This window comes from Mastigoproctus giganteus, chromosome 5, assembly GCF_048544385.1.
Source record: "Mastigoproctus giganteus isolate SK-2022 chromosome 5, ASM4854438v1, whole genome shotgun sequence".
NCBI classification, from domain to species: domain Eukaryota; kingdom Metazoa; phylum Arthropoda; class Arachnida; order Uropygi; family Thelyphonidae; genus Mastigoproctus; species Mastigoproctus giganteus.
In genome coordinates, this window is record NC_143579.1 from 230,564,620 (window position 1) to 230,590,912 (window position 26,293).

Genomic DNA, 26,293 nt, shown 5'->3' on the forward strand with positions numbered 1-26,293 from the left:
GAACATACATTAGCTGACAAGTATCACAGGTTGTAAGATGTTTGTTCAGTTATTACTATTTTTAATAAAATTTAAGTTTCCGATAGTTATATATATAAAAAAAAAAAAAAAAAAAAATGGTGCATTCTTGTTAGCTTTTGAAATGTAACCTCCTTTTTGTACTGGTTCTTAGTCCCATATAGCACAGTCTCACATTGCACAAGATTTTGTAGGAACCTAACTACTATGCTTTACGAGGGTTAACTGTATTTAATATTTAAATTGAACCTTTGAAAACAGATAGGCTGCTCTTCAAAACTCTGTATCTAGCTATTTTGTTGCATATGCACACTCTCCCTCAGCTTTTTTCTTTCTTTCTTTTTTTTTATTCAACAGTATTCGTCTGCTTTCCTTGCTGATACAGTAATTTGTTTTTTGTGTGTGCATATGTGTTCAACATAGCATCACTAAATTTCATTAATCATTAATGACAGCATTATTATTATATTAATATTACAAGTACATTTATACAGTAATACTCAAAATATGTTCATTTTCTTATCTTATCTTCCTTCATGGATTAGGCGATCTGCCTGTTCCAATCTCGAAGAGGTCTACCCATCTTTTCTTTGGTCTTCCTCTGTCTCTTTTTCCTTTCGCTCTATATGTATAAGCTAATTTAGGGAATCTATTATCTTCCATTCTTTCTACATGTTCTTTCCACCTTTGTCTATATTCTATAATTTTGCCATTAATTGAGTAAATCTTTAATTCCTTTCTAATATTTATGTTTGGTATTTTATCTAATTTTGTACATCCTTTAACTATATAAAATCGGTGTAAATACACCATAGTTAACCCATAGATTTGAGCTACGATTGTAGCGTAGAAGGCATCGTTTTAATTGTATCTCATAATGTGGTTGCCTTCACAACAAGATAGCTACTATTGAATTACTTCAAATAAATAACGCTTCTCTAGTAGAGAAGGCTACTGTTATTTATTTTCAGCGGTACCACCACCCAGACGATCGTTTCGAAGCTTTTTGGCTTCGTCATCAGTGGGCGGGCAGGTACCCAGGTAATACAACAAGCCATCTCAGTTGCGAAGTTCTACACTACAATCGTAGCTCAAATCTATGGGTTAACTATGGTGTATTTACACCGATATTATATAGTTAATTATCAAAACCCATAAGGATTATGCCTAGTGCATTTAATTTTCCAAATACATCCTTTAACATATCTTAAAAATTTAATTTCTGCAGCTTGTATTCTATTAATGTCTCTGTTATTTTAATTTCATAAAATATTTTTAAAAAATTTCATTATTTTAAATAAAAAAAAGAATGGAAGGTGCCAAAATAACAAGAACAAGTAGATTAAAAGTGTGCAGGTTTTCAGATATGCCACAAAAAAACCTAAAAAAATCCATGATATCTACCCAAATGTTAAATCATTTTTTAAAAAATTTCATTATTTTAAATAAAAAAAAGAATGGAAGGTGCCAAAATAACAAGAACAAGTAGATTAAAAGTGTGCAGGTTTTCAGATATACCACAAAAAAACCTAAAAAAATCCATGATATCTACCCAAATGTTAAATCATTTTATCGTTGTCTTTGTCTTTGGAAAAGGGGTGATAGAGACCAAATTCTAGTAATCATGAATTGTACAGTTTGTTTACTTCATGGAAATCGTTTGACATTTATTTCATATTTAACTTGAACCTCTGAAGGTAGACCGGCTGCTCTTTACAACTCAGTGTCTAGCTATTCATCATTGCACTCACATGCTCTCCTGAAGCTTTTTAAATGGAAAAATGGTCTGCAAAGAAGAGTGGGTCTTACTTTTGGTGCTCTCCATTCGAAAATACTATAACAGGAATTTATTGTATGTTAAGTGATGCATCATGTTTCATACACCACATTGCCTGCTTGTGAAATGCTTTGATGGAACAAAGCTGGTTGTCACCATTAGCACACTGTTGCACTGCTACAATTAAGAAAGAAAACAGTTCTTTGTAATTATATTCCTTGAATTGTGATTTTATAATTATATTCCTTATAATTTGAAATAACTGGCCTACTGTCAATAAAAAACTGAATGGCAAGGGGTTTTTTTTTTTTTTTTTTTTTTTTTGTGCACCAACATGACTATTTTTGACAAGACTGCTAGATGGTTAATAATTCAAAAATCAAGGCACCATCACTTGCTAATAGGGGACAATAAGTCTCGAAATGATTGTAAAAACAATACCTTGAGTTTAAAAAAAGATAACGGATCAACATTTTTGTTGATGTGGATCACTATTGTTAAAAATGATAATAGCAATTTTGGTTGATTCACAGATAAGTGTCATCTCTGAGCCTAAGCTTGAAACGCCAAAAGTCAGCATCACTGGAGGAACCAAAGCGTTCCCAAGAAAACAACATAGAAATTTATACAATTTTCATACATTTATTATGAACATTGTATACATTACATAGTTATATATCAATGCCTGCACTGAAATATAATTCCATAATCATTACTACTTTGCTTTTAATTATGACCTTTCATATAACAAGAAAATTAATACAAAACAAGATGGGAGTGGAACGGAGGAAAAACATTTTACTCTAAAAGATGAAAATAAGCAACACAGAATTAGTGTTTGTAATTTCAGTCCCTTCAAAAGTCTATAACAGGGATTTTATTATTTATTTATTTATTATAATAGGTGGAATAAAGCCATGATTTGGCACACCATGTGCCTGCTTGTGTAACATTTTTCTTATTAAATCTCAAGAAATTATGAAAATATGCATGGCCATAACTGATAATATGAGTGTAAACTGACAAATTATTTTCCATTAATAATGGTTTATTAAAAAAAATAATAAAAAAAACTTTTCTTATTAAATCACAATCTCGTAGAACAAAATTTATAATTCTCAATAACTTATCTTGAAAATAATAATGTATACTACTATCATTTTATCTAGATTATAATGATATTCTAGCAGTCAAAAGAAATTCACCTCTTGGAAGCATTTGTTTGTCACCACATCACTAACATTTCCCCAAACAGTTATTTCTTCTCTTCTGTATTCCTTGACCATTTCACTCACCTATGATAAATACAGACAAGTATAATATTATTAGCAATTCCAACGTCAGATGTTGTTTTATAACATAATTCCAAAATTGAGATTCTTAAAACTGATCCTCATAATACTAAATGAAAATTTCCAAAATTCTGCTTTTTGCAATATATTAGTAATTAATGAAGAGCAATTCCATATTGAATAAGCTGAGTAATTTTAGTGTAAGAGCAGTGCTTTTCCATCAGTAAATGAAAAGACTATTTCACTTTTTAGTATCATAAAGGACTAAATGTCACAAAGTAAAAAAAAAAGCCATGCATTGACTAGTTTCTCTCCACAGAATCCTAGAAACATACTAGAACATCAGCAGTCTCAAATTTTCTCAAATTGGCCCTTATGTTTCATAAATTATTGCAGATTGCACCGTACAAAGTATATATTCCCTTCCAAATCAGAATAATTTTGTACTTGTATATTCTTAAAGATATTAGTTTCTCATATAGTTCAGAAAAATTAAGTAATATGACAGTTTCACAGAAATGTAACCAGAAATAACACCACAGCATACTTGGATTTGTTCTAGTAGTATTGCTGAAGTGCAGGCAATACTACAACTGCATGCACACACATTTAAGTATAACAGAAAACTTTTGGGACCAGTCCCAAAAGGTTTGTTCTACTGGACTTCACAGTCACTTAAACATAGTATCTTTCATAAGTATTGCATAGACTTTTTTTTAGCAATCAGTTTCTGAAAGCACTTCTGGCAATCACTACATGTAAACTGAAGTAAATAAATCTCCAAAGCAGCAATGACAGTTGCAATATATAATCACAAATCGAGAACCCTGAAGCTGCACCTTAACTATTAAATAAAAATCAGGTAAAAATCACGATGGGTAGGCAAAAACTATAAATGTTATAACTGGACAGGTGCTGCAGCACAACAGTTTTGATGTAGTCATTCATCTTTTATAGCTAACTGCTCGATGGTTCTGGCAAATTGTTTTCCATGAATAGTGTAGCTTTAGCTGACCTCATTAGTAGTGGCAAATGATGCAAAGAAAGCAGCTCATATAGCAGAGGGGGAACAACACCTCCCAAATTACCTGTCCAATCTCTCTCTCTCTATCTAATAATTTGTCCAGTTCCTCCTTAAATTTATTCAAAGTACTCACTTCTACAACATACGGTGGAAGTTTGTTCCAACAATCAACTACTTGCTGGGTGAAAGCAAATTTTCAAAGTCTATCCTGCAATCATCCTAAATAGATTTAAATTTATGCCCTCTCATGTGTGTTGTATTGGCAAGATTAGGGATGCCACAAGTACTTAGTTTACTCAATCCATTCAAAGCCTTAAACAGCTCAATCAGTTCTTCTTGCAGGTACATGGCTTAATTTAATATTAATAATTCTCATACACTTTCTTGAGCATTTCTAAACAGAAACAGTATTTTATGAATAAACTAGTCACAATCAGCCATGTTTACATTTTAGAAACAGACCATGTATAAATAACAAACATGCAGTAAATTATCATGAAACAAGCCTTTCATTACAATAAACATGGAAATAAGTTTGGTATCCATAAAATAAATGGCATGTTTGTTTCTGATGGTCTTTGTGTGTAGTGGTCGCAAAACTTTATGTTCTTTAATAGATGAATAGAATTTACAAAACTTAAAAGTTTCAAACCTTTTTTATTAGGGTATCATTGTCACTTTTGATATCAATATTGACTGCCACATTAGGAAATTTTTCAAAAACTTCTTTCAAACGAGGTATTCTTCCAGTACTTCCATAAGAGAGATTGCCTATTCAAAAATAAAAATAAGCAATAAAGCACTGAATTACTGTAAAATAAGTTAACTTTGTCAATTCATTATAGCGAAAGAACATATACCAGAACACCTCATAAGTATTAAAACCAAGAAAAATAGATTTTACTTGCTACCTTGAAAGTGTACACTTATGTCCAATGTGCATTCTGTATGTTAATTTACAAATGTCTACATGAGAACCTTCACACCCTACACATTTGCACATAGGAATAGAATATATAGTTCCCCCTTAATATAATCCAGTAAAAAGTCTAATGCTGTAAGGCCTAACAATGTGTAAAACTACACCTCTGAACCTCCTCATCCATCTACCATATCTTAAACCTCTGATTAAGGAAACAGTTTACCTCCTTATGATATGATAACATTGTGATATAGTTTTACAGTAGCCAAGGAAATTGCTGGAAAACATTTCTGGATAAGACTTCCAGTAGCAGTAGTACATCTTATCCAGTCTTATCCACCCATCCGTACCCTCCAAGAATTTTTCTAGTCCTCTCTTGAATTTAATCAACCCATCCATTTCACACAACAGATGGAAACCTGTCACAAAAAACAACCACCTGCTGACTGAAAGCAAACTTCTACACATCTATCCTGCAACCTTAGGTCCTTGAGGCTGTCTGGTCCTTGAGGCTGTCACAGACATTCTCTCAGATATGCCAGACAAGCTGTTCTTGCTACCTGTGAGTCTAAAACGCTGATGGAACTGATATTCGGGTGACACTCAAGTCAAAGTGGACCCAATTTCGGCGAAGTCCGGACGGTCTATGACAGCCAAATCCTCTGCTTGCACCTTCACGATGGTGGGACTGTTAGTAATCCTGGGTATAACCCTCATGCACAAGTACATGGTGGGTGACCACCCAGGTGTGAACCAACGTAAGCAGGGGTCGAGGTGTGGCGCCCACACCACATGGAGGAACGCCGCCCCTCTATGTTAACAGGCAGTACTAGGTGGTAGATGACTCTCATCAACCGGTGAAATACCACCACTTTGCTTATTGGAGGCTTGAAGTGGTGGAACCCATGTTTAGTCTCTAGAGCTAAGTTCCGGCCAACCCTTCCCTATCTCTTCCACCATGCAGTATGATTGATGATTTTTGAGGTTATGATGAATGTCGTGGCGAGATCCAATATTCCTTACATTTCGAGGGTACAGCTCTAAAACGGTGTTCGCAGGCCGGCCGCTAGTTAGTACACCGGACTGAACCTATTGGTAACTCTCTAGGAAGCTTCCGGATCAGCTAGTGTATAATCTTGCTACCTCTACTCTGCCAGATAGTGACTGGAGGGAGTCCGAGTAGTGTGTATGCGGGGAGCATTGTCGAGGCCACGTTATGTCAAGGATCTGGGTATATTCTTACCACATGTACGCCATATCCAAAAATTTCATTACTTCATACAGCATGTCCCACCCACTTTTTCTTACTATTGAATACACCATGAATTGTCAAAATAATAGAGCAAGCTTATCTGCGAAAAGATCTAAACCTCCCAAGGACTTCCTAATTCATTTCACAAATATACGTGGTCTCAATTCTAATCTCAACGATGTCCATTTCCACTTGCAGTCTTCCAAACCCCATGTACTTTTTCTGACTGAATCTCAGTTATCAGTTGATTCAACTACTGCTCATCTCAGATGTCCAAATTATTTGCTGTATGATTCCTTTCGCCTCAAAGGTGGTACTTGTGCATATGGCTGTTCTGATATTCCCTGTCAGAGACTTGGCAATTTGGAATCTCCTCTCTTTGATCTTCTCTGGCTTAAAATCTCTCTACCTCATTGTGTAAAATTCATCTGTTGTCTCTACCGTTCTCCCAACTCCACTAATCACTTGGAGCTCTTTGACTTCCTCTCTTTGCAACTTGACTTTCTCCAGTCCAACTTTCCTAACAGTGAGGTAATTTTCCTTGGTGATTTTAACGTTCACAACTCCAGATGGCTTCCGTTTTCTAGTCACACCGACCCAGCAGGTCGAGATGCTGAGGCTTCTGCAATTACTAATGACCTAGCACAGATTGTTCATTTACCTACAAGAATACCGGACAATTCTAATCATACAGCCAATACGCTTGATCTTTTTCTCACAAACAACCCTTCTAAGTACAAGGTTGAAGTGAGAGGTCCTTTAGGCACTTCAGATCACAACTTGGTGATTGCCTCTTCTCCAATGGAACCTTTATCTCATGGCTATTCCCAACCTCGTATTGTTTGGCATTACAAGAATGCAAAATGGGATGACCTGCGAGACTTCTTTTCTTCTTTTCCTTGGTCTGATTACTGTTTCAAAACTTCTGATGTCAACGTTTGCTCAGATCGTGTCAGTGAAATTATTCTTGCAGGAATGGAATCCTTTATCCCACACTCCACTTTAAAATCTCGTCCTTTATCTAAACCTTGGTTTTCCAATAAATGTGCTAAGGCTGTCCAAGAGAAGAACGTTGCATATCGTAATTGGCTTGTTTCTAATTCTTCAGTTTCATTTTCTGCCTACACCAAAGCTCGCAACAATTGTAAAGCAGTTATTAATCAGTCCAAACTAGAGTTTGAACAGGCTAAGAGTAGAAAACTTGCTTCTTGCCCTAATGGTAGCCGAGCATTCTGGTCTCTTGCCAAAGCTATTGGCCGCAACTTTTGCCCATCTCTGCTCCCACCTCTGTCCAAACCAGATGGTTCTGTTGTCACTTCAGCCAAGAATAAAGCTGACCTGCTAGCATCCCATTTTTCTTTGAGCTCATGTATTTATGATCTTGGTAAAACACCTCCCACCATTCCTAACACGCTCCATTCAATGCCTCCTGTGGTCTTCCGTCAAAAGGATATCAGAAGGATTTTGATGAATCTTGATGCTAAGAAAGCTCCAGGTCCTGATGGTATTTCTCCACTTGTTCTCAAAACCTGTGCTCCTGAACTTACTCCTATTCTTTGCCGCCTTTTTTCACTTTCTTATTCCAAAGGTGTTTTTCCTTCTGCTTGGAAATTTGCTCATATCCAGCCAGTTCCTAAAAAGGGTGACAAATCCCTCCCATCCAATTATCGTCCCATTGCAATTACTTCTACTCTTTCTAAAGTAATGGAGAAATCAATTAACCGCCAACTCTTAAACTACCTAGAAACTTTCCGTCTGATCAACGATCGCCAGTATGGATTCCGTCAGTGTCGATCCACTGGTGATATTCTGGCTTATGTTACCCATTTATGGACTAATTCAATGGAAAGGTTCGGTGAAACACAAGTAGTTGCTCTTGACATCTCAAAGGCTTTTGATCGTGTTTGGCATAAAGGTCTTCTAAACAAGCTTCCATCTTATGGTTTGCCAACTGTTTTTAGTAATTGGTTATCCAGTTTTCTCTCTGATCGCTCACTGAGGGTGATGGTAGATGGCTCTCTGTCTTCTAACTTCTCCACTAATGCCGGTGTCCCCCAAGGTTCAGTTCTTTCCCCCACTCTTTTCCTCTTGTATATCAATGACCTTCTTCCATTGACTGGAAATACTATCCATAGTTTTGCCGATGATAGCACATTGCATTCAACTTTCCATTTTGAGAAACCTTGTCCAGCTCAATCAGCTTTAAGTTCTCGAAAATCTGCTGCCAATTCCTTAAATGCCGATCTTCAGGTAATTCTCCAGTGGGGCAAAGACAACTTAGTTGATTTCAACCCTTCTAAAACTCAATCTTGTCTTATATCTCGCAAAAAGGATTCTTCTGCTCCTATGCTTATCTTTAGTGACACTCCGATTTCTAGGCAAAATGATATATCTCTTTTGGGGATTACCCTGACTTCTAATCTCTCTTGGCACAAGCACATTACAAATATTGCTTCCTCTGCATCTAAAAAACTTGGTTTTCTCTTTCGCTCTCGGCGTTACTTTTCTCCCAAACAGCTGCTCACTCTGTATAAATCGCAAATCCGCCCTGCCATGGAATATTGTTCCCACATCTGGGGTGGTGCCCCCAAAACCTATCTCAGGCTTCTTGATTCCATTCAGAAGAGGGCAGTTCGGTTAATTAATGATTCATCTCTAACAGAGTCTCTCCACTCGCTGTCTCATAGACGCACTGTTTCTGCTGCATGCCTCTTCTACAGATACTTCCATGGGCACTGTTCTTCTGAATTGGCTTCTATAATTCCCGCTCTCTCTTTCAAAACAGTCCGAACACGTGCCGCCACCAGCCAACATCCATTTACTGTCCAACTTCAAACCCACAGAACCAACTTTTCATCTTCCTCATTTATTCATTCAACTGCCGTTTTCTGGAACAACCTTCCTTCATACGTATTTCCTGAAAATTACAATCTACAGAAGTTCAAGTCCAATATCAACAAATATCTTCTTTCGTCTTCTCAACCTCCAACCCAAGCACGGTACTAAGTACTATAGGTTTAATACCTCTCATGTTTGGGGTTCTCATAAAAAAAAAAAAAAAAAAAAAAAAACCCATCCTTCCTCAACTTGAATTTATCCCCCTTCATGTATGTAGCCTCAGCCAGTGGAAGAATACCATTAACATTCAGCTTACTCAATCCATTTAATGCTTTAAACACCTGAATCATATCTCCCTGCAGGTGCCTAGTCTTGAGATGCTGCAATTTGCAGACCTGAAACCTTTCTAGGTAACAGCATCCTTTTGTTCCCTTCACCAATCTGGTTGCCCTTCTCTGCACCCACTCCAGCAGATCTACATTCTTCCTAAAGGGAAGCCTGCAGACCTATATACAGTACTCAAGATGCAGCCTAAGATGGCCTTATAAAAAGGGATAACACCTTATCCCTGCTAGCAAAGTTTCTACATATCATTGACTTCATGAGTTGTACTGGCAGCATGTCTGCACAATTAACCCCTAGGTTTTTTTTACATTCCATTACAGTGAGTGTAGTACCACACAGTTAATAAGTTACTTTGGGATTACTGCTACCCACGTGCAGTACCTTGCATTTGTCAATTTTAAATTTTAACTGCCATTTCTCAGCACATCGACCCAATTTTCCTAGATCTTGTTGCAGTAGCTCACCCTGATGACTGTCGTTAGGCACTCCTGCCAATCTTTGTATCAGCTGCAAACTTAGACATTAAGCTTGATATACCTTCAACAATATCACTGATAAATATTGAAAACAACAATGGATCCAGCACTGAACCCTGAGGAACGCCTCGAATAACATTAGTCCACAAAGAGCAGTGCTGTTCTAGCCGTAAACCAAACTAATTCTCCAGCATATCAAATTAATTCTTACCAAAAATCAATTGTTCAGCAAATATTGACCTATATGCATTTATATACAAACAAGGCACATTCACTTTTGTGCTGGGTCTTATATACTTAAACAACCCTAGTGAGTCAGGATCAAAATGAATAATTTTCTTCTATATGCTGACTAGTTTAGCGCATTAGCAGAGGCATACGATGCAAGAAAGCAAGTTTATGCAGCATCAGCCAAAAAAAAAAAAAACCCCTCCCATTTCACACCTCCTTTCGTTCTAAATGCCTGTCCAGCTCAGCCTTAAATTTATTTAGGTTATCAACTTCCACAACAAAAGATGGAAGTCTGTTCCACCAATCAACTACCCACTAGCTAAAGGCAAATTTCTGCACATCTATTCTACAACTGTCTTTCCTCAATTTGAATCTATGCCCCCTCAAGTTCTTAATTTGAGCACGAGGAAGAATCCCATCAGCATTCAGCTTGCTCATCCCATTCAAGGCCTTATACACCTCAGTCAGATCACCTCACATGTGTCTATTCTCCAGACATTGCAATTTGCAGAAATTAAGCCTTTCTTGGTAGAAGCACCCCTTTGTTCCCCTCAACAATCTTGTTGCCCTTCTTTGTACTCTTACTAGCAACTCTACATCCTTCCTAAAATGAGGCCTCTAGACTTGTACACAGTACTCTAGGTGTGGCCTGACCATTGCCTAGTATAATGGGATAATCACATCCCTGTCCCTGCTAGCAAAATTCCTATAGATCATTGACAAGACTCCATGACCTGCCCTGGCAGCCTGCCTGCAGGCTGCCAGGGCAGGTCATGGTCAATTTCCACTTCCCTGAGTGTAGTAACACACAGTTGGTACATTTCTCTTGGATTATTGCTACCCATATGCAGTACTTTGCATTTGTCGATGTTAAACTTCTCAGCCACTTCTCAGCCCATTTGCCCAACTTATCTAGATCCAGTTGGAATAGCATACTGTCTTTACTGTTGTTAACAACCCTGCCAACCTTTGTATCATCTGCTAACTTCGACATTAAACCTGATATACCTTCATCAATATCATTGATAAATATACAAAACAACAATGGGCCCAACACCGAACCCTGGGGAACTCCACTAATAACATTTGACCAAGAAGAGCAGTGTCCACTGATTACTAGTCTCTGTCGTCTCCCACTCAACCATCCCTTTATCCATTGTAGCAATTCACCCTTAATGCCATACCTCTCAATTTGTACAGCAGTCTTCCATGTGCAACAGTATCAAAAGCTTTCTTGAAATCCAAGTATATGATTTCAAAATTAGTTTTGGTATTCAGTGCCTTTGTGACCACATCATAGTATCCAATTAAGTTGGTCAGACAAGACATTCCTTTAACAAATTCATGCTGTGTATTAACTATTACTGTAGTCTTGTCTAGATGGTCCTGCAATGGTTCTTTAACTAGTGATTCCATTATTTTCCCCAGAACACAAGTTAAACTAACAGGTATATAGTTACTTGTGTCACCTTTAGAACCCCCTTTGTGAATCGGTGATACATTTGTACACCTTCAGTCCATGGGGACCTCCCCTGAGTCCAAGAAAGCTCTCATAAGTTATGGGTAAGGGTTTGCTTACTTCCTTTGCTGCCTTGTTTAATATAACTGGATAGATCCCATCCACCCCAGGTGCCTTTTTTATGTTTAATTTCAACAATTTCTCCTCCACTTTGCTCTCAGTTATTACAAAATCACTTAGCTCCCTGTTAGTTTGATAAACTTCTGACTCCCCTCATTGAATAACTCCTCATATGTGAATGTAGGATGCAAAATACTCATTCAGTTTATCAGATACCTGAGCATGATCATCAACAGTCAACCCATCTACATTAAGTGGTCCAATCTGATTCATCCCTTTCCTTCTAGAGTTTACATAAGTAAAGAACTCTTTGCATCCTTTGCCAAAGATTTCTCGTAATCTGCCTTTGCCTGTCTAACCTCCTTTGTGACTTGATTACAGACTAGCTTATATCTGCCATAGGCTTCTGTGTTACCTGATACTTTATATGCATCCCATACATTTTTCTTCTCTGCCACGAGCCTCATTAATTCATCTGACACCTATTTAGGCCTAAACCTTGAACAGTATTTCATAGTTGGAATGAAAAGCCTAGTAGCCTCCAAAATTAAGTCCCTGAAGGCTTGCTTCCCATTTAGAATTCAACATTGGTAACATCATCAGTTGATCCCAGTGTACAGAATTTAAAAAGACTGTCTGACACCCCTGTAATCACCTTTATAAAAGCAAAAGCCCTTCCCTTTACCCCTGATGGTAGTTACATCTTTAAGTAATTCCCACATCAGTACATTGTGATCACTATTACTCAGTGGTTCCTTTATCTGCAAATTCTTAATGCATGAATAATCACTGTTGATAATCAGATCAAGAGTATTACTCCCTCTTGTTGCCTCTCGAACATTTTGCTGTAGAAAAAGTCATCCAATAAATCCACAAAGGTCCTGCTAGTGTGCAAGTGACCAACTCACAAGTTCCAGTCAATATCTGGAAAGTTAAAATTCCCCATTATAAGACATTCTGATTTACTGGCCCACTCTGTTTCTCTGCAGAACTGCTCATTATACTCATCAGATTCATTATGCCTATAACGCGCACACACACACACCTACTCTCAATTTTCCTTTCCCAGTGCTTATGTCACACCAAATAGACTCAACATTGCATTGTCCACTAACATAAATTGGATGCACTTCTTTAGATTTTGTGTTTGTTAACTAACAGCATAACCCCTCCTCCCTGTCCTGTCTATCCTTTCTGTACACATTGTATTAACAAATTTCCAATTTTGCACTGCTTATGTCTGTGTGACACCACATCTCTGATATCCCAACAGTATCTGCTTTTGATGTCTTGCTAGCATTTCAAGCTCAACAAGTGAAGATTATGACGAAAGCCTCTACATGCAAATGGAATGGGCAAGTAAGCATCAATGTCTTATTATGGTTTATTTCAATTTGCCTCTAATTGATTGGAGTAAATGGGATGGAAACTGACATGGGGAACAAAATTTTTAAATCAACTAGATGACTTATTTGTATCAACATGTCAGGGAAAGTACTAGAGAAAAGAATATCCTAGACCTCATCATCACCCATTAATCAGATGATATAACAGGGCTGACAGTAGAGGAAGTCATCACGGATTTCTACGGTGGATGATGAAGAGAGAGGTAGCAGTAGTAAAAGGCAAAGGAATGGGTTTTAATTTCAGAAAAGGAAATTACGATGCCTTAAGGTACTACATGGCCTCTATTAACTGGGTAGATATTGCACAGAGAACGAATACAATTGAACTGTGATATGCTTTTAAAACATTAATCACAGATGCCTTGAACGCATATTTACCATTAAAAAAAATACTCCACGAGGAGGGTTTCAAGTTGGATGAATAGTGAAGTTGCCACATTACTTGAGCAGAAAAAAGGTGGCACGGAAAAGTTAGAGCAATAAAAAGTACCGAAGCCTATAACAGCTACAAGATGATCTGTAATAGAGCCACAGAAAAGGTTCGACAGGCAAAGGCAGTTTGAGAAATTGCAAGCAAACAGAGCAAAGAGGGGGGATAAGGAATTCTTCACATATATAAATGCTAAGAAGAGCAGGACAAACCAGATCGGACCTTTACGTAAGGGAAAGGGGATAGTATTAAATACACCAGCTGCCGTTGCAGATGAACTCAACAGTTATTTTGCATCGATATTTACAGATGAAAAACCTTGCGTGGCAATGGGAAATTGTGGAAGCAAAGTTGAAAAATATGTAATTAATGATACTGAAATTTCGCAAGATTATCTAATGAAAAAACTTTTGAGCCTGCAAGCCAGTAAGGCTCCTGCAGTTGATGGAATATACCCTATAATCTTAAGGGAGGAGGCAAGTGAGTGCATTGAACCATTGAGGCTAATTATGCGAGCATCACTAGACACTGGGGAGATTCTGCTGGATTGGAAAAGTGCCAATGTATCTCCCATACATAAGGGTGGTTCTAAGAGTGAAGTGGGAAATTATCGACCTGTCAGTCTGACTTCAGTGGTAGGGAAAATCATGGAGGCAATGATCAAGGGTGGAATTCAGGATCATTTGGATAGAACTGAAATTCTCAAGAATACTCAGCATGGTTTTGTAAAGGGAAAATCTTGTTTAACAAATCTGGTTCACTATTTTGAAAGGGTCACTCACAAGCTGGATTTAGGGAATAATTTAGATATTGTTTACTTAGACTTCAGCAAAGCTTTTAACTCAGTCCCACATGAGCGGTTGCTTTATAAGCTGGAACAGGTTGGAATCACTGGAAAATCCTTAGATGGATAGCAGGATGGCTTCAGGGCAGGAGGCAGAGGGTTGTGATAAATGGCTATTCCTCAGATTGGGGTTGATGTAAGAAGTGGGGTTCCCCAAGGATCAGTATTAGGACCACTGTTGTTTTTAATTTTCATAAACGACATTGATGAAGGGATAGAGGGCATGATGTCTAAATTTGCAGATGATGTTAAAATTGGTAGAGAAGTTAATGATCACTGTCAAGCTGAGCTTCTTCAGAGAGACCTAGATGGACTTCAGGAATGGTCAGAAAAATGGCAGCTATGCTTTAATGCAACAAAGTGTAAGGTATTACACCTGGAAAACAGTAATCCCAAAATAACTTATTCACTTGGTGGAGTTCAACTAAACCCAGTACTGGAGGAAAGGGACTTGGGTGTTACGATACGGTCTGTCATGAAATTCTCTGAGCGTTGTAAACAGGTTGCAAGGAAGGCCCATGGTGTCCTAGCGATGATCTATCAAACTTTTGCAAGTAGAGATAGGGACGTGATAATCCTATCATATAAGGCTTTTGTTAGACCACACTTGGAATACTGTGTTCAAGTATGGAGACCACACCTAAAGAAAAACATCGAGCTTCTTGAAAGGGTGCAAAGACGGGTAACTCGCCTGGTGAGATCGGCAAAACGGCGTCCTTATGAAGAAAGACTGAATATGTGGATTGCAGAGTTTGGAAACTAGATACCTTAGAGGAGATTTGATTGAGGTGTTTAAGGCTCTGAGAGGCATCAGTAAAATGAATTAGGACGAAATTTTCAAGATTATAAATGATGGTAGAACTAGGGGACATAAATTCAAGTTACGGGGGGGGGGGGGATGTTTAGATTGGACTGCAGGAAGTTTTATTTTAGCCAGCGAGTTATAAATTACTGGAATAAGTTGCCTACATGGGTGGCAGAGGCTGACAGTTTGGGGAAATTCAAAGGTCATCTGGATAGTACCTTCGGATGAGTGAAATGCATAGGATGATAGGTTTAATTTTCTTTTCTTTTATTAATTATTATTTTTTTTATTTATTTTTTTTGGCTGGTGCAGCATAAGCCATAGGTTTCTTGCACCATGCGGCCATTACTAATACTAATACTAAATTTATTAATTATACTCCTAGCATTGGTGTACATGCAAGTATACATGCAACTGTTTCTACTCTTAGTCACCCTAACACAGCCCATCTATTTACTTGTTTCACTATGACTCCCAGCAGTCCTGGAAATCTCCATTGCCATATATAAGAATATGAATAAAAAACAATTATACCATGAAGCTGAAGACATCAAATGTTGCAACATTGCTATCTGACTCCAAGATAATCAACAATCAACTTAAAATTCTAAAAACAAAAATTAAATTAAAAAAATTAAAGAAAAAATTAAATGCACCTTAAGCAATGTAAGACTCATCAAACCAAGGAAAAGCATTCTCATACCCACCAAAGGAGGAGGGCAGATATGCTTAAATAGAAAAAATATGCTTAAATAGAAAAAAAAGAAAAAAGATTTCAGCCAAAATGGCAATAAAAGGTTTTCTTGTAAAGTCCACACTGCACTAGAAACTAAATTTCACTGGCAACATACACATTTTATATTAAAATATACACTTAGGATTCTTTACCAGTACATTATGATTTCAACAATTGACATCAGTGATGACTGAACACAATCCTTTTTGACCCATAATCAGTGATGAAGTTCAATGAAGAAGTGATGGTTGGAGTTTCTCTGTCTTCATTTTAGTTTACTTATTGTGATTGTGGAAGCTTGTTGTTTCATAAATGGGAAATCATGAGTTTGTGCAGCTGAAGGTGATGTCACCTTACTTCTTCGAATTTAATTTTAGGATTTTAAGTTGGTCACCTTGAAGGCCAGGTAATGAGATTGCAACTTGCAAAGTATAACCTAATGTTTTTTTTTTTTTTTTTTAATGTAAACCCCAAACACGAGAGGTATTAGAATCTATAGTACTTAGTACTGTGCTTGGGTTGGAGGTTGAGAAGGCGAAAGAAGATATTTGTTGACATTGAACTTGAACTTCTGTAGACTGTAATTTTCAGGAAGGTTGTTCCAGAAAACAGCAGTTGAATGAATAAATGAGGAAGATGAAAAGTTGGTTCTGTGAGTTTGAAGTTGGACAGTAAATGGATGTTGGCGGCACGTGTTTGGACTGTTTTGAAAGAGAGAGCGGGAATTATAGAAGCCAATTCAGAAGAACAGTGCCCGTGGAAGTATCTGTAGAAAAGGCATGCAGCAGAAACAGTACGTGTATGAGACAACGAGTGGAGAGACTCTGTTAGAGATGAATCATTAATTAACCTAACTGCCCTCTTCTGAATGGAATCAAGAAGCCATACATTAAATGTCGCATACATTTGATGTATTCAGCTTTATAGTATAATTAGTGTTTTACTTCTATCATAGTCTTATATCAGTGCTTTCATAGTCTTATATTGGTGCTTTGTATACTAGTTTAATGCACATGCTGTACGGTAGTAACAGATTTTGTTTTCTTAAAAGAGGGTACATGGCACAATTTTTCAATGGATAAGGCCATATTTTTGATAAGAAATTCTGGTAAGACTCCAGGGTACAAGTCCATATTTAAACTAATGGTCAGAAAGAAAGCAGTGATTGACAAGTGCCACACTGCTTTCCCCGCCCACATGTAACACACCAAAAACATCGTAATACATCGAAGTCTAAATAAAGATAGAAAAATAACAATACAGAATTAAAATAAGAAAAAAAAAATTAAATTTTCAAAAATAACTGTTTTTTGCTTAAATCCCTCCCAAAGTCGCATAAAAACTAATCTTTATTATAACATCTCTTAGCACTGTTTTAAATAGGGAACTCATTTTCCGCTATAAAAACAGCAGTAAGGCGGGGGGGGGGGAGATAAATGCCCTAACTAAGATTAATGATAGCAAATGCATTCACAATATTTACCCAATTACAGAACTCGACCGTACAATGTCTCTGTTTAAGACCACGCCCACTGCGCAGAGACAACTTGTACCCAAGATCTGGAGTATAGCTGAAATTCTAATTCGTTTTTATTACCCAAGTTACGATGTACCTGAAGAATGAAAACAAAATGTTTACCATTTTCCAAGAATAATTCCAAGAAAATAGAATGGTTGCAAGATTAAGGATAATTTTATTTCTTTCAAGATACAGAATTAGGATACCTTCATTATAATTTAAAAATGAACTCAATTTGTAGTAATCTCAATAAATCCACTCAAATATGACTTACACACTGAAACCCTATTATTGACATCATTTCTCAAAAGTGAGCAATTTATAATGGATAATGTAATAAACATAAGAACAATTTTAACTTTCTGCAAATTGAATTTAATGTACAAGAAACAATAAATATTTCAGAAATCACAACTTACCTCCAGCAAAGTCTACAGGAATGGCTTTTCTCATTAATGGAAGCTCCTAAAAAAAAATAAAAAGCTTGCATCTTAAAAACAAAGTGAAAGGGAGAGAAATAACTATACCTACTATAAGTTCTACCTACAGTCATCCAAATTAAACACAAGAAAATCAATAATTACAACAAAGTAAAATAATATACTTTTACACAGCATACAAAAATATCAAGAAAAAAATTATCTGAGTGCTCAAAATACATTTGATTTTTTAGCATGCATAAAAAAAACAATAATGATTGTGCTGAGAAAAAAATTTAGAGAAAATTAACAAAAAAGAAAAAAAAAAAAACCTTGGTAATTTAGTGTACTATCCACAAATCAGAGAAATTCTGAATGGGTAGGTGAAAAAGTAGTGATATTGAGGTTTAATTTTGACAACATAGTATAATTCCAATTTTATTTAAAAGCACTGTACATTGAAATACTTATCTGTGGGATTCAATCAGAAGAAAAAGAAAAGAACTTAAGGATAGGGGATTTCTGTATGATAATGTGCCTCCAAAAAAAGGTCAATTTTAGTAAAGCAATACCTCAGTAAACATGTAATAAATGGAATCTAACCAACCAGTTTACTCAGCAGATTTTACAACACACATATGTATCAACTGCTGCAAACAATATCAAAAGCCTTACATTTCTCAACAGTGTACTTCAATCAATTTTTCATACGTAGTAAAAGGCTTGTGGGTCTGCTGGGAAATGGGCTGTTCACTGCACCTTTTCCAGCAAATCTACACACTTCGTGAAACAAAGGCCCCAAACTTGTATAAAAAATTCAAAATAAGGCCTAATCAATAATTTATATAATGGACTAATTACATCTTTGTCACTACTATAAAACCATACACCATAATTTAAACACCATGGGCTGTCCTGGCTGTTGTTATTGTTGAAGCAGAGTTTTAGAAGCATCAGCGACCGAGACCATATTGTATGTGTTCTGAGGTCGATTTTCTGTTTGCTAGATGAAAATCTCCAGTTTCCAGGAGGATAAAATCATGCTACCCTCGCCTGAGACCAACTAACTCAGTCACGTTGTGAGAAAGGCCCATAAAAATTCCTCCTGTCATCAGCAGGACTCAAACTCAGGTCTTCTCTTATCTGTAAACCCCTGGCCTTTTGGCCATGAAGGGAAAGTTGCAACACTTAACCTTGTAACCAGTTACAATCAAATTTGCAATAAAGATTCTCTTTTTCTCTCTTTTCCACCCAGTGTGGGGAGGATGGCAATCCTATGAACTGTGCTACCCATGAGGGCCCACTGTCCTGAGCACCTATTGACAAATGTTCAGAAGAATTCAAGTCAAACTGCACAATTACTCATCTTTCATTACTTAATGGTCTTAAGTTTGTTGCTTCCAAAGTAATAAGATAATGTGAGAATTACTATGGCCCAAATGCATAACCTTAACATTTCTCAATAGTGTACTTACTTCACATTATTATAATGCACGGTTAAGGATTTCAATAATTCTGCATGCTCACTGTCAGAAAGATTCATGACATAAAAATAGAGTGCTATAGGACTTCCTGTATGGGCATCTGTGCAGAATTCATACCGAAGGTCTTCAATTCTTATATTAGGTTGCAACAGTGGCAAGAATACTTAATTAGCATGGCTTCCCCCACTTGGACCATGCATGGGATGCCATTTCTGGGATTATCATAGTTGAAAAAAAAAAAAAAAAAAAAAAAAAGTTAATTTTTTATGTAACAGAAATTTACAATTGGCTGTGCAATTTTTATAGCATCATATGAATGCACACATTGTATATAACAATGTGAACATGTAGGCCAGCCCAGGACAACAGTCAAGCACAATGGACATTCTCCAATGCAGGCACTGTGTGCAGTTGTGCATTTCTAAGGTTGCCTTGCATTTTGTGCAGGCCAAAAAACCTAGAATAATTAATGGGAGAGATAAAAAAGAAAACCATTACTTCATCTGAGATCAGCTAGGTACAGCTGATTGAAAGGCCCTAACTCCTCCAATCTGTGATGGAACTCAAAACGAGACCTCTCCAAATGAGAGAAATAAAGAAAAACACATCAACCGTAAAATGAAACAATGTCCAATTCCTACACAGTTTGCAATTAGAAAATCTAGCAAAGCTATATTTACATTACTTATTAGATTATGCTTATAATCGAAGTTCATTAGCTAAAATTTATACATATTTTACCTGGTAATCATAATCAGAGATGTTTGCATTAACACCTGTGGTTCTAAAAAGATTACTGTCATGAGAAATTACGACTTCCCCATCCTTAGTAAGCTGAAGATCTATTTCCAACATATCTGTTCCTTTTTGAATTGCACTAGAAGAAATAAATTTAGAAAAATGTCTAAATGATTATGTATATATTATTAATAAAATAACTCTTTATATAAGAATGTAATGTATCAAAGATATATTTCAGAGTATATGAATAATAATGGTGACAAAACTACTAGGAATTAATTGCTCACAGCTTAAAGATGCAAAATTCAAGCTGTTATAAACAGACTTAAGTTTGTTACAATTACATAATTGTATCATACAATATTCCTTCAGCTGCTGACAAGTGAAAGAGCATTGTTAGATAATTCTGTAAGGCATAACTCAACAACTGAGGTCAGTAAAGATTGCCAAAATATCTAGACAAACCAGCCCTCTGAAGAGTGATGGAAAATGCATATCTGTGGAGAAACATATCAAGGTGGAGTATTATAAATACAAAAAAAAAAAAAAAAAAACTATTTCAGATAGCACAGTAATATACATACAAAAAAAATAATAATAAACAAATAAAAGTTAAATAAAAAAAAAACAAGTGTTCTTCATATCTATTCAAATATTTTATAGTCAACAATAACCAGTACAGTCCCCCTCCTCTTATACTAAGCATACTAACTTTACTCAGATCAGATATGGGAATGTATTTGCCATGTTATTACACCATATCAGTCACACATTATTAAACTGCCCTGTGGAACAGGCATATAATACTAAATGACACTCGCAACTTAAAGTGTTTTTCTTATTCTTCAGACATGAGTACAGTAATTATTTGTTTAGTGTCCTACAATTATTACAGTTTTCCTATCAGAAAGTTCTGACATAACAAAGAACCTGTTACTATGTGCATTTCACATACTAGAACTAATTTACTGGGTGAGGGCACAGAGTATGTGTGTGTGCACTGTGCTATACATTTACTCAGTTCTTTCATCAGAATAATTATGAATATATAATAATTTATTGGTCAACAATGAACTAACATTGGACACTAGATATAGGCATGATGTAGCCAAGTGGTCAGGAGTAGGGCTTACAATACTGGTTAAAATCTTAATACCGGTATTTCAGTATTTTTAATTTATGAAACCGGGATACCGATATTAACACCGGTATTCCAAAAACAAACGTTTTTCTCAATAAATTTTGATGGTGCAATGAAGTAAGGAAAAAAACAAGTACTGTAATTATTTGAATTCATGTTTTAAATAAACTTTTATTGCAATAATAAATATTCTGAAAAAAAAATCATTAAAATACAGCTATTCTAAAAACAAAAAAATACATATTGTTACTGCAAAGTTCAGTTATGTTTAATCATCCACACTACCTATCCAAATAAAGTGAGCTGTTAAGAAACATAAGCAATCAATAGTATGATTGTTTAAAAGGAAAAACACCCTTTTGGATTCTATTCTGGTACTGAGATAATTGTAGACGATCTCAGTCCATATTTTTTAGGCTTTGAACTTTTTTAGCAAAAATAGTTTTAAAGTATTTCATTAATTTCCGACTCAAGTTCATCTTTTAAAATCTCATTGGAGTCGGGCAATTTCTTATTTTGGAAAGAATTTGTGGAATACTGATATTCTGTTCCATGTTGGTCTTCCATGGTTGAATTCTGTTCATCATTTTCTGAAGGAGAAAGACATTTTATTCAGCAAAGTATAATTTTCACTATAGTATCTTTACTGAGTCTGGGAGAGAGCAAAGAGTGGGGATAAGAAATAAAGAAGAGAGCAAAGAGTGCAGTTAAGGAATTCTTTGCATATATAAATGCAAAGAAGAGAAGGACAAATCAGATCGGACGCATATGTAATTGAGTGGGATAGTATTAGATACCCCAACTGATATTGCAGATGAACTCTACAGTTACTTTGCATCGATATTTACAGAAGAAAAACCCTTCACGTCAATGAGAAATTATGGGAGTGAAGTTGAAAAAAATGTAATTAATGATTTTGAAATTTCACATGTTGATTTAATGAGAAAACTTTCGTGCCCACAGGCAAGTAAGGCTCCAGTGGTTGATGGCATATATCCTATAATCTTAAAGGAGGTGGCAAGTGAGTGCATTGAACTATTAAGGTAGTTATGAGAGCATCACTGGACTCAGGAGAGATTCCGTTGAATTGGTGTAAATTGGAACATAACAGGAAATTATCGACTGGCCAGTCTAACTTTAGTAGTAGGGGAAAATCATGGAGGCAATGATCAAGGGTGGAATTCAGAATCATTTAGATGTAAATGGAATTCTGTAGGATACACAGCATGGTTTGGTTTTGTAAAGGGAAAATCATGTTTAATTAATCTGGTTAGCTATTTTGACAGGATCACTCAAGAGCTGGACTTCGGGAATAATTTCGGCATTGTTTATTTGGATTTCAGCAAATCATTTGACTTAGTCCCACATGAGTGGTTACTTTATAAGTTGGAGCAGGCTGGAATCATAGGGAAAATCCTTAGATGGATAGCACGATTGCTTGAGGGCAGGAGGAAGAGGGTTGTGATAAATGGCTATTCCTCAGATTGGGTTGATGTAAGAAGTGGGGTTCCTCAAGGATCAGTATTGGAACCACTGTTGTTTTTGATTATCTTAAATGACATCTACGAATGGATCGAGGGCGTGAGGTCTTGCAGACAATGTAAAGATCAGTACACTAGTTAATGATCACCGCCAAGCAGTGCTTCTTCAGAGTGACCTAGATAGACTTCTGGGATGGTCAGAAAAGTGGTAGCTATGCTTTAATTCAGCAAAATGCAAGGTCTTACACCTGGGGAACAGCAACCCAAAAATAACTTATACGCTTGGTGGAGTTGAACTAAAGTCAGTATTGGAGGAACAGGACTTGGGAGTTACGATACAGTCAGACATGAAGTTGTCTGAGAACCGTGGACAGGTTTCAATGTTTCATGGTGTCCTATCGATGATTTATCGAACATTTGCTAGTAGAGATAACGTCATAATTACATAAAGGTGATTTTATAACCTTTATGTGATTAAATTATAAACAATTATTTTTTTAAAAATTAGTACCGAAAAACCGGTATTTTTTTTTATCAATACCGGAAAAAAATGACCTGGATCCCGGTATTGTAAGCCCTAGTCAGGAGTGCAAGTGCAGTAGCACATGCTGTTTGAGTGGACCAGGTTCAAGCCCATGACTGCTAAATACGATTAACATTTGTACTGATTGATTTATTGTAAACTCCACTGACCTGTTGGTCGTGCCGAGTATAAACCAGAACATCCTACACGTGCTGTTAGTTTGTTTCTGGAAGAAACAAAGTTGTTAGTTTGTTTCTTCCTTGCCAACAACAGTTTTTGAGCATAAATGATTTGAGATGCATATTTTTATATTTTCTGAAGTCTAAATATCAAAATAAAATAAAAAAATTCTGAAGTCTGAGTACGCTTTTCATTTTACTATCACGTGCAGTGTAGATATGACATAATGATGAAATTTCCCACTTCAGTACACAATATAGTGATATCTACTTACAATGATTTCAGAAGCTTATGGCTGCTACCTGTGCAGACTTGTACATAATGGAGGGGGAGTGAAACATTGGATAGTAGAACTTTGCAGGATAGCCAACACTAGCAATTCCATTCTAAAAGAGTCAGCAATAGGACAGTTAATTACATACTACAATATACCAAATGCAAGCAGCCGGTATATTTGATTCTAAAATTACTGACATATTCTAAAAGTGTATGTCATTTTAAAGGATGAAACATATCACTTAATCAGATCTATTTTTCTTTATGTGATTTTTAATAATGAGTTCAATATCTGTTAATGCGATTTTTTAGAGTGGTGCATACAGTCTTTATATACTGTATTACTACTTGATCTTAAAAGTATGTTACTTAACTCCTTAATATGACTGATGTGTAAAAATAGCAAGGAAAGTTATGATATTGGAGGAGAAAATGAAAGTGTTTGATAGATTTGCATGTGGGGGGGGGGAAGAGCAGCATTGGTGGCACAGGATTTAGGAGTCAAGGAATCAACAATAAAAAGGACAATCAAGCAGAATGATACTATAATAAGGGCAAGTATTGCATGTGAGACACCAAAAAGTTCTAAAGTGTTTTGCATGCCCTGTGATCATAATTTAAAGATGGAGAAAGCCCTTAAGATATGGATAGAAGACCAGGCCTATAAAAATGTGTCCTTAAGCACCACAGTGATTTGTGAAAAGGCCAGAAATTTACATAAACATTTTACGGAGACTTGTGAAAAAAGAAACTAGGAAGAATGCAAGTAAAAAAGACTTTGAATTCAAAGCCAGTAATGGCTGGTTCAAAAAATTTAAAAAGAGGTATAGCCTGCATAATACAAAACTTTGTGGAGAATCGGCTTCAACAGACATCAGCAGCAATGTTTACTCAACAACTGAAGAATGTGATCCAGGAGAAAGGTTATCTATCAGAGCATGTCTTTAATGCAGACGAAACTGGCTTGTTTTGGAAGCAGATGCTTTCAAGAACAATTATATCTAAGGATAAGAAAATTGCACCCGGATTCAAAGCACCCAAGGACAGATTGACTCTGCTCTTTGCTGCAAAGCTTGTGGAGATTGCTTCATCAAGCCAATGCCTATATATAGATCGCTTAACCCCATGTACTAAATGGCAAAAATTAGGATTCCTCCCTGTTTTTTGGAAGTCTAACTGCAAGGCATGGGTTACTGTGGTTTTATTCATAGACTGGTTCAACGACTGTTTTGTCCTAGAGGTCAAGTGATTTTTTTTAGAAAAAAAAAATCATACAATTTAAGGCGCTACTTCTCATTGACAATGCATCTGGCCATCCAGAGACAATCCAGTTCACTCATCCAAACACTTAGGTTGTTTCTTCCTCCAAACATGACACCACTTATTCAACCAATGGACCAAGGTGTGATTGCTAGAATGGAGAGTTATTATATTGTACTTTTAAACACATCTTGGATTCCATGAACAGGGGCCCTAGTGCTAATGGTGGCACAATGTTGGGAAAAAAAAATTCAACATTTGAGGATTGCATAAATATTATAAAAGATCCAACTGAAGATATTAGTTGTTTATAAACTACACTGAACACACATTTTACAGTTCACTGCACTTCAACAGTGCAGTGAACTGTAGGGATAGCAAGATGTTTGGAAGGTGAGGGGCTCACCAACATGCAGGTGATGTTGGTGAGCCCCTCATAATGATGAGGAGCTACTTCAAAGGGGTTTGAAAAGTAAAATGACACAATCATCCATTCTGAATTTTTTAAAGAAACTCCCACTGATGTTCAAGCTAACCAAGATGATGTCAAAAAATTAAAATGTAAAGCAGGAAGATAAGTCTACTTTTTTTGAGTTATGTAAGTAAATCCTGTTCCATCACTTGTTAAATTATTTATAATTGTACTGTCAATCCTATAATCATTTTGTAATGGTATAAACAAAAAGTAAAAGTTTAATTTGTTTGCTATACATGTATTATAGAACCTCAGTCTTTCCAACTGCTTCAGGATCGTAACCCCCTCCCCCCCATGGTTAATGAGGAATTGCTGTATTTTGTATTAGGAGTGGCGAATAATGCAAGGAGCAAGCTTTTTTTTGCTGCTGCTTATACAGAAGCAGCAGCAAAAAAAAAAAAAAAAAGAAAAAAGGCTGCCCACATCAAATGTATACTCATCTCTAATAATTGTCCACCCCCTCTAATAATTTGTCTAATCCTTCCTTATTCAAATTTATTCAAACTAGTGACTTCCAGATGCCAGATGGTAGTTTATCCTAATAATGAATTACTCTCTAGCTGAAAGCAAGTTTTTGTCCATCTCTCCTGCAGCCATCCTTTCTCATTTTAACTTTGTCACCTCATGTGTTGCTTGAGAAAAGATGATATCAGCATTTACTTAACTCAATCCATTTAATCTTTTAACACTTCAATCAGGTCTGCTCCCAGGGTGCCTACTTTCCAGATGCTGCAACCTGCTAAACTGAATTATTTCTTTGTAAGAGTACCCTTTTGTATCCCTGGCTGATCTTGTTGCTCTTCACTGCACCCATTATAC

At 36.3% G+C, this 26,293-nt stretch overlaps 1 protein-coding gene across 1 annotated transcript in view; it reads right to left on the reverse strand.

Annotated features, from left to right (window-relative positions):
* The window catches only part of LOC150086258 (lysophospholipase D GDPD1-like), a 79,760-nt gene that overhangs the window by 17,499 nt on the left and 35,968 nt on the right, over nucleotides 1-26,293 (reverse strand). The window contains exons 4-7 of the mRNA XM_090373789.1: nucleotides 20,139-20,274; nucleotides 17,914-17,959; nucleotides 4,764-4,882; nucleotides 3,001-3,090 (exon numbers count right to left, since the gene is read on the reverse strand). Of these exons, the coding sequence (XP_090229915.1) occupies nucleotides 3,001-3,090; nucleotides 4,764-4,882; nucleotides 17,914-17,959; nucleotides 20,139-20,274 (391 nt within the window). The remainder of the gene's footprint in view (nucleotides 1-3,000; nucleotides 3,091-4,763; nucleotides 4,883-17,913; nucleotides 17,960-20,138; nucleotides 20,275-26,293) is intronic.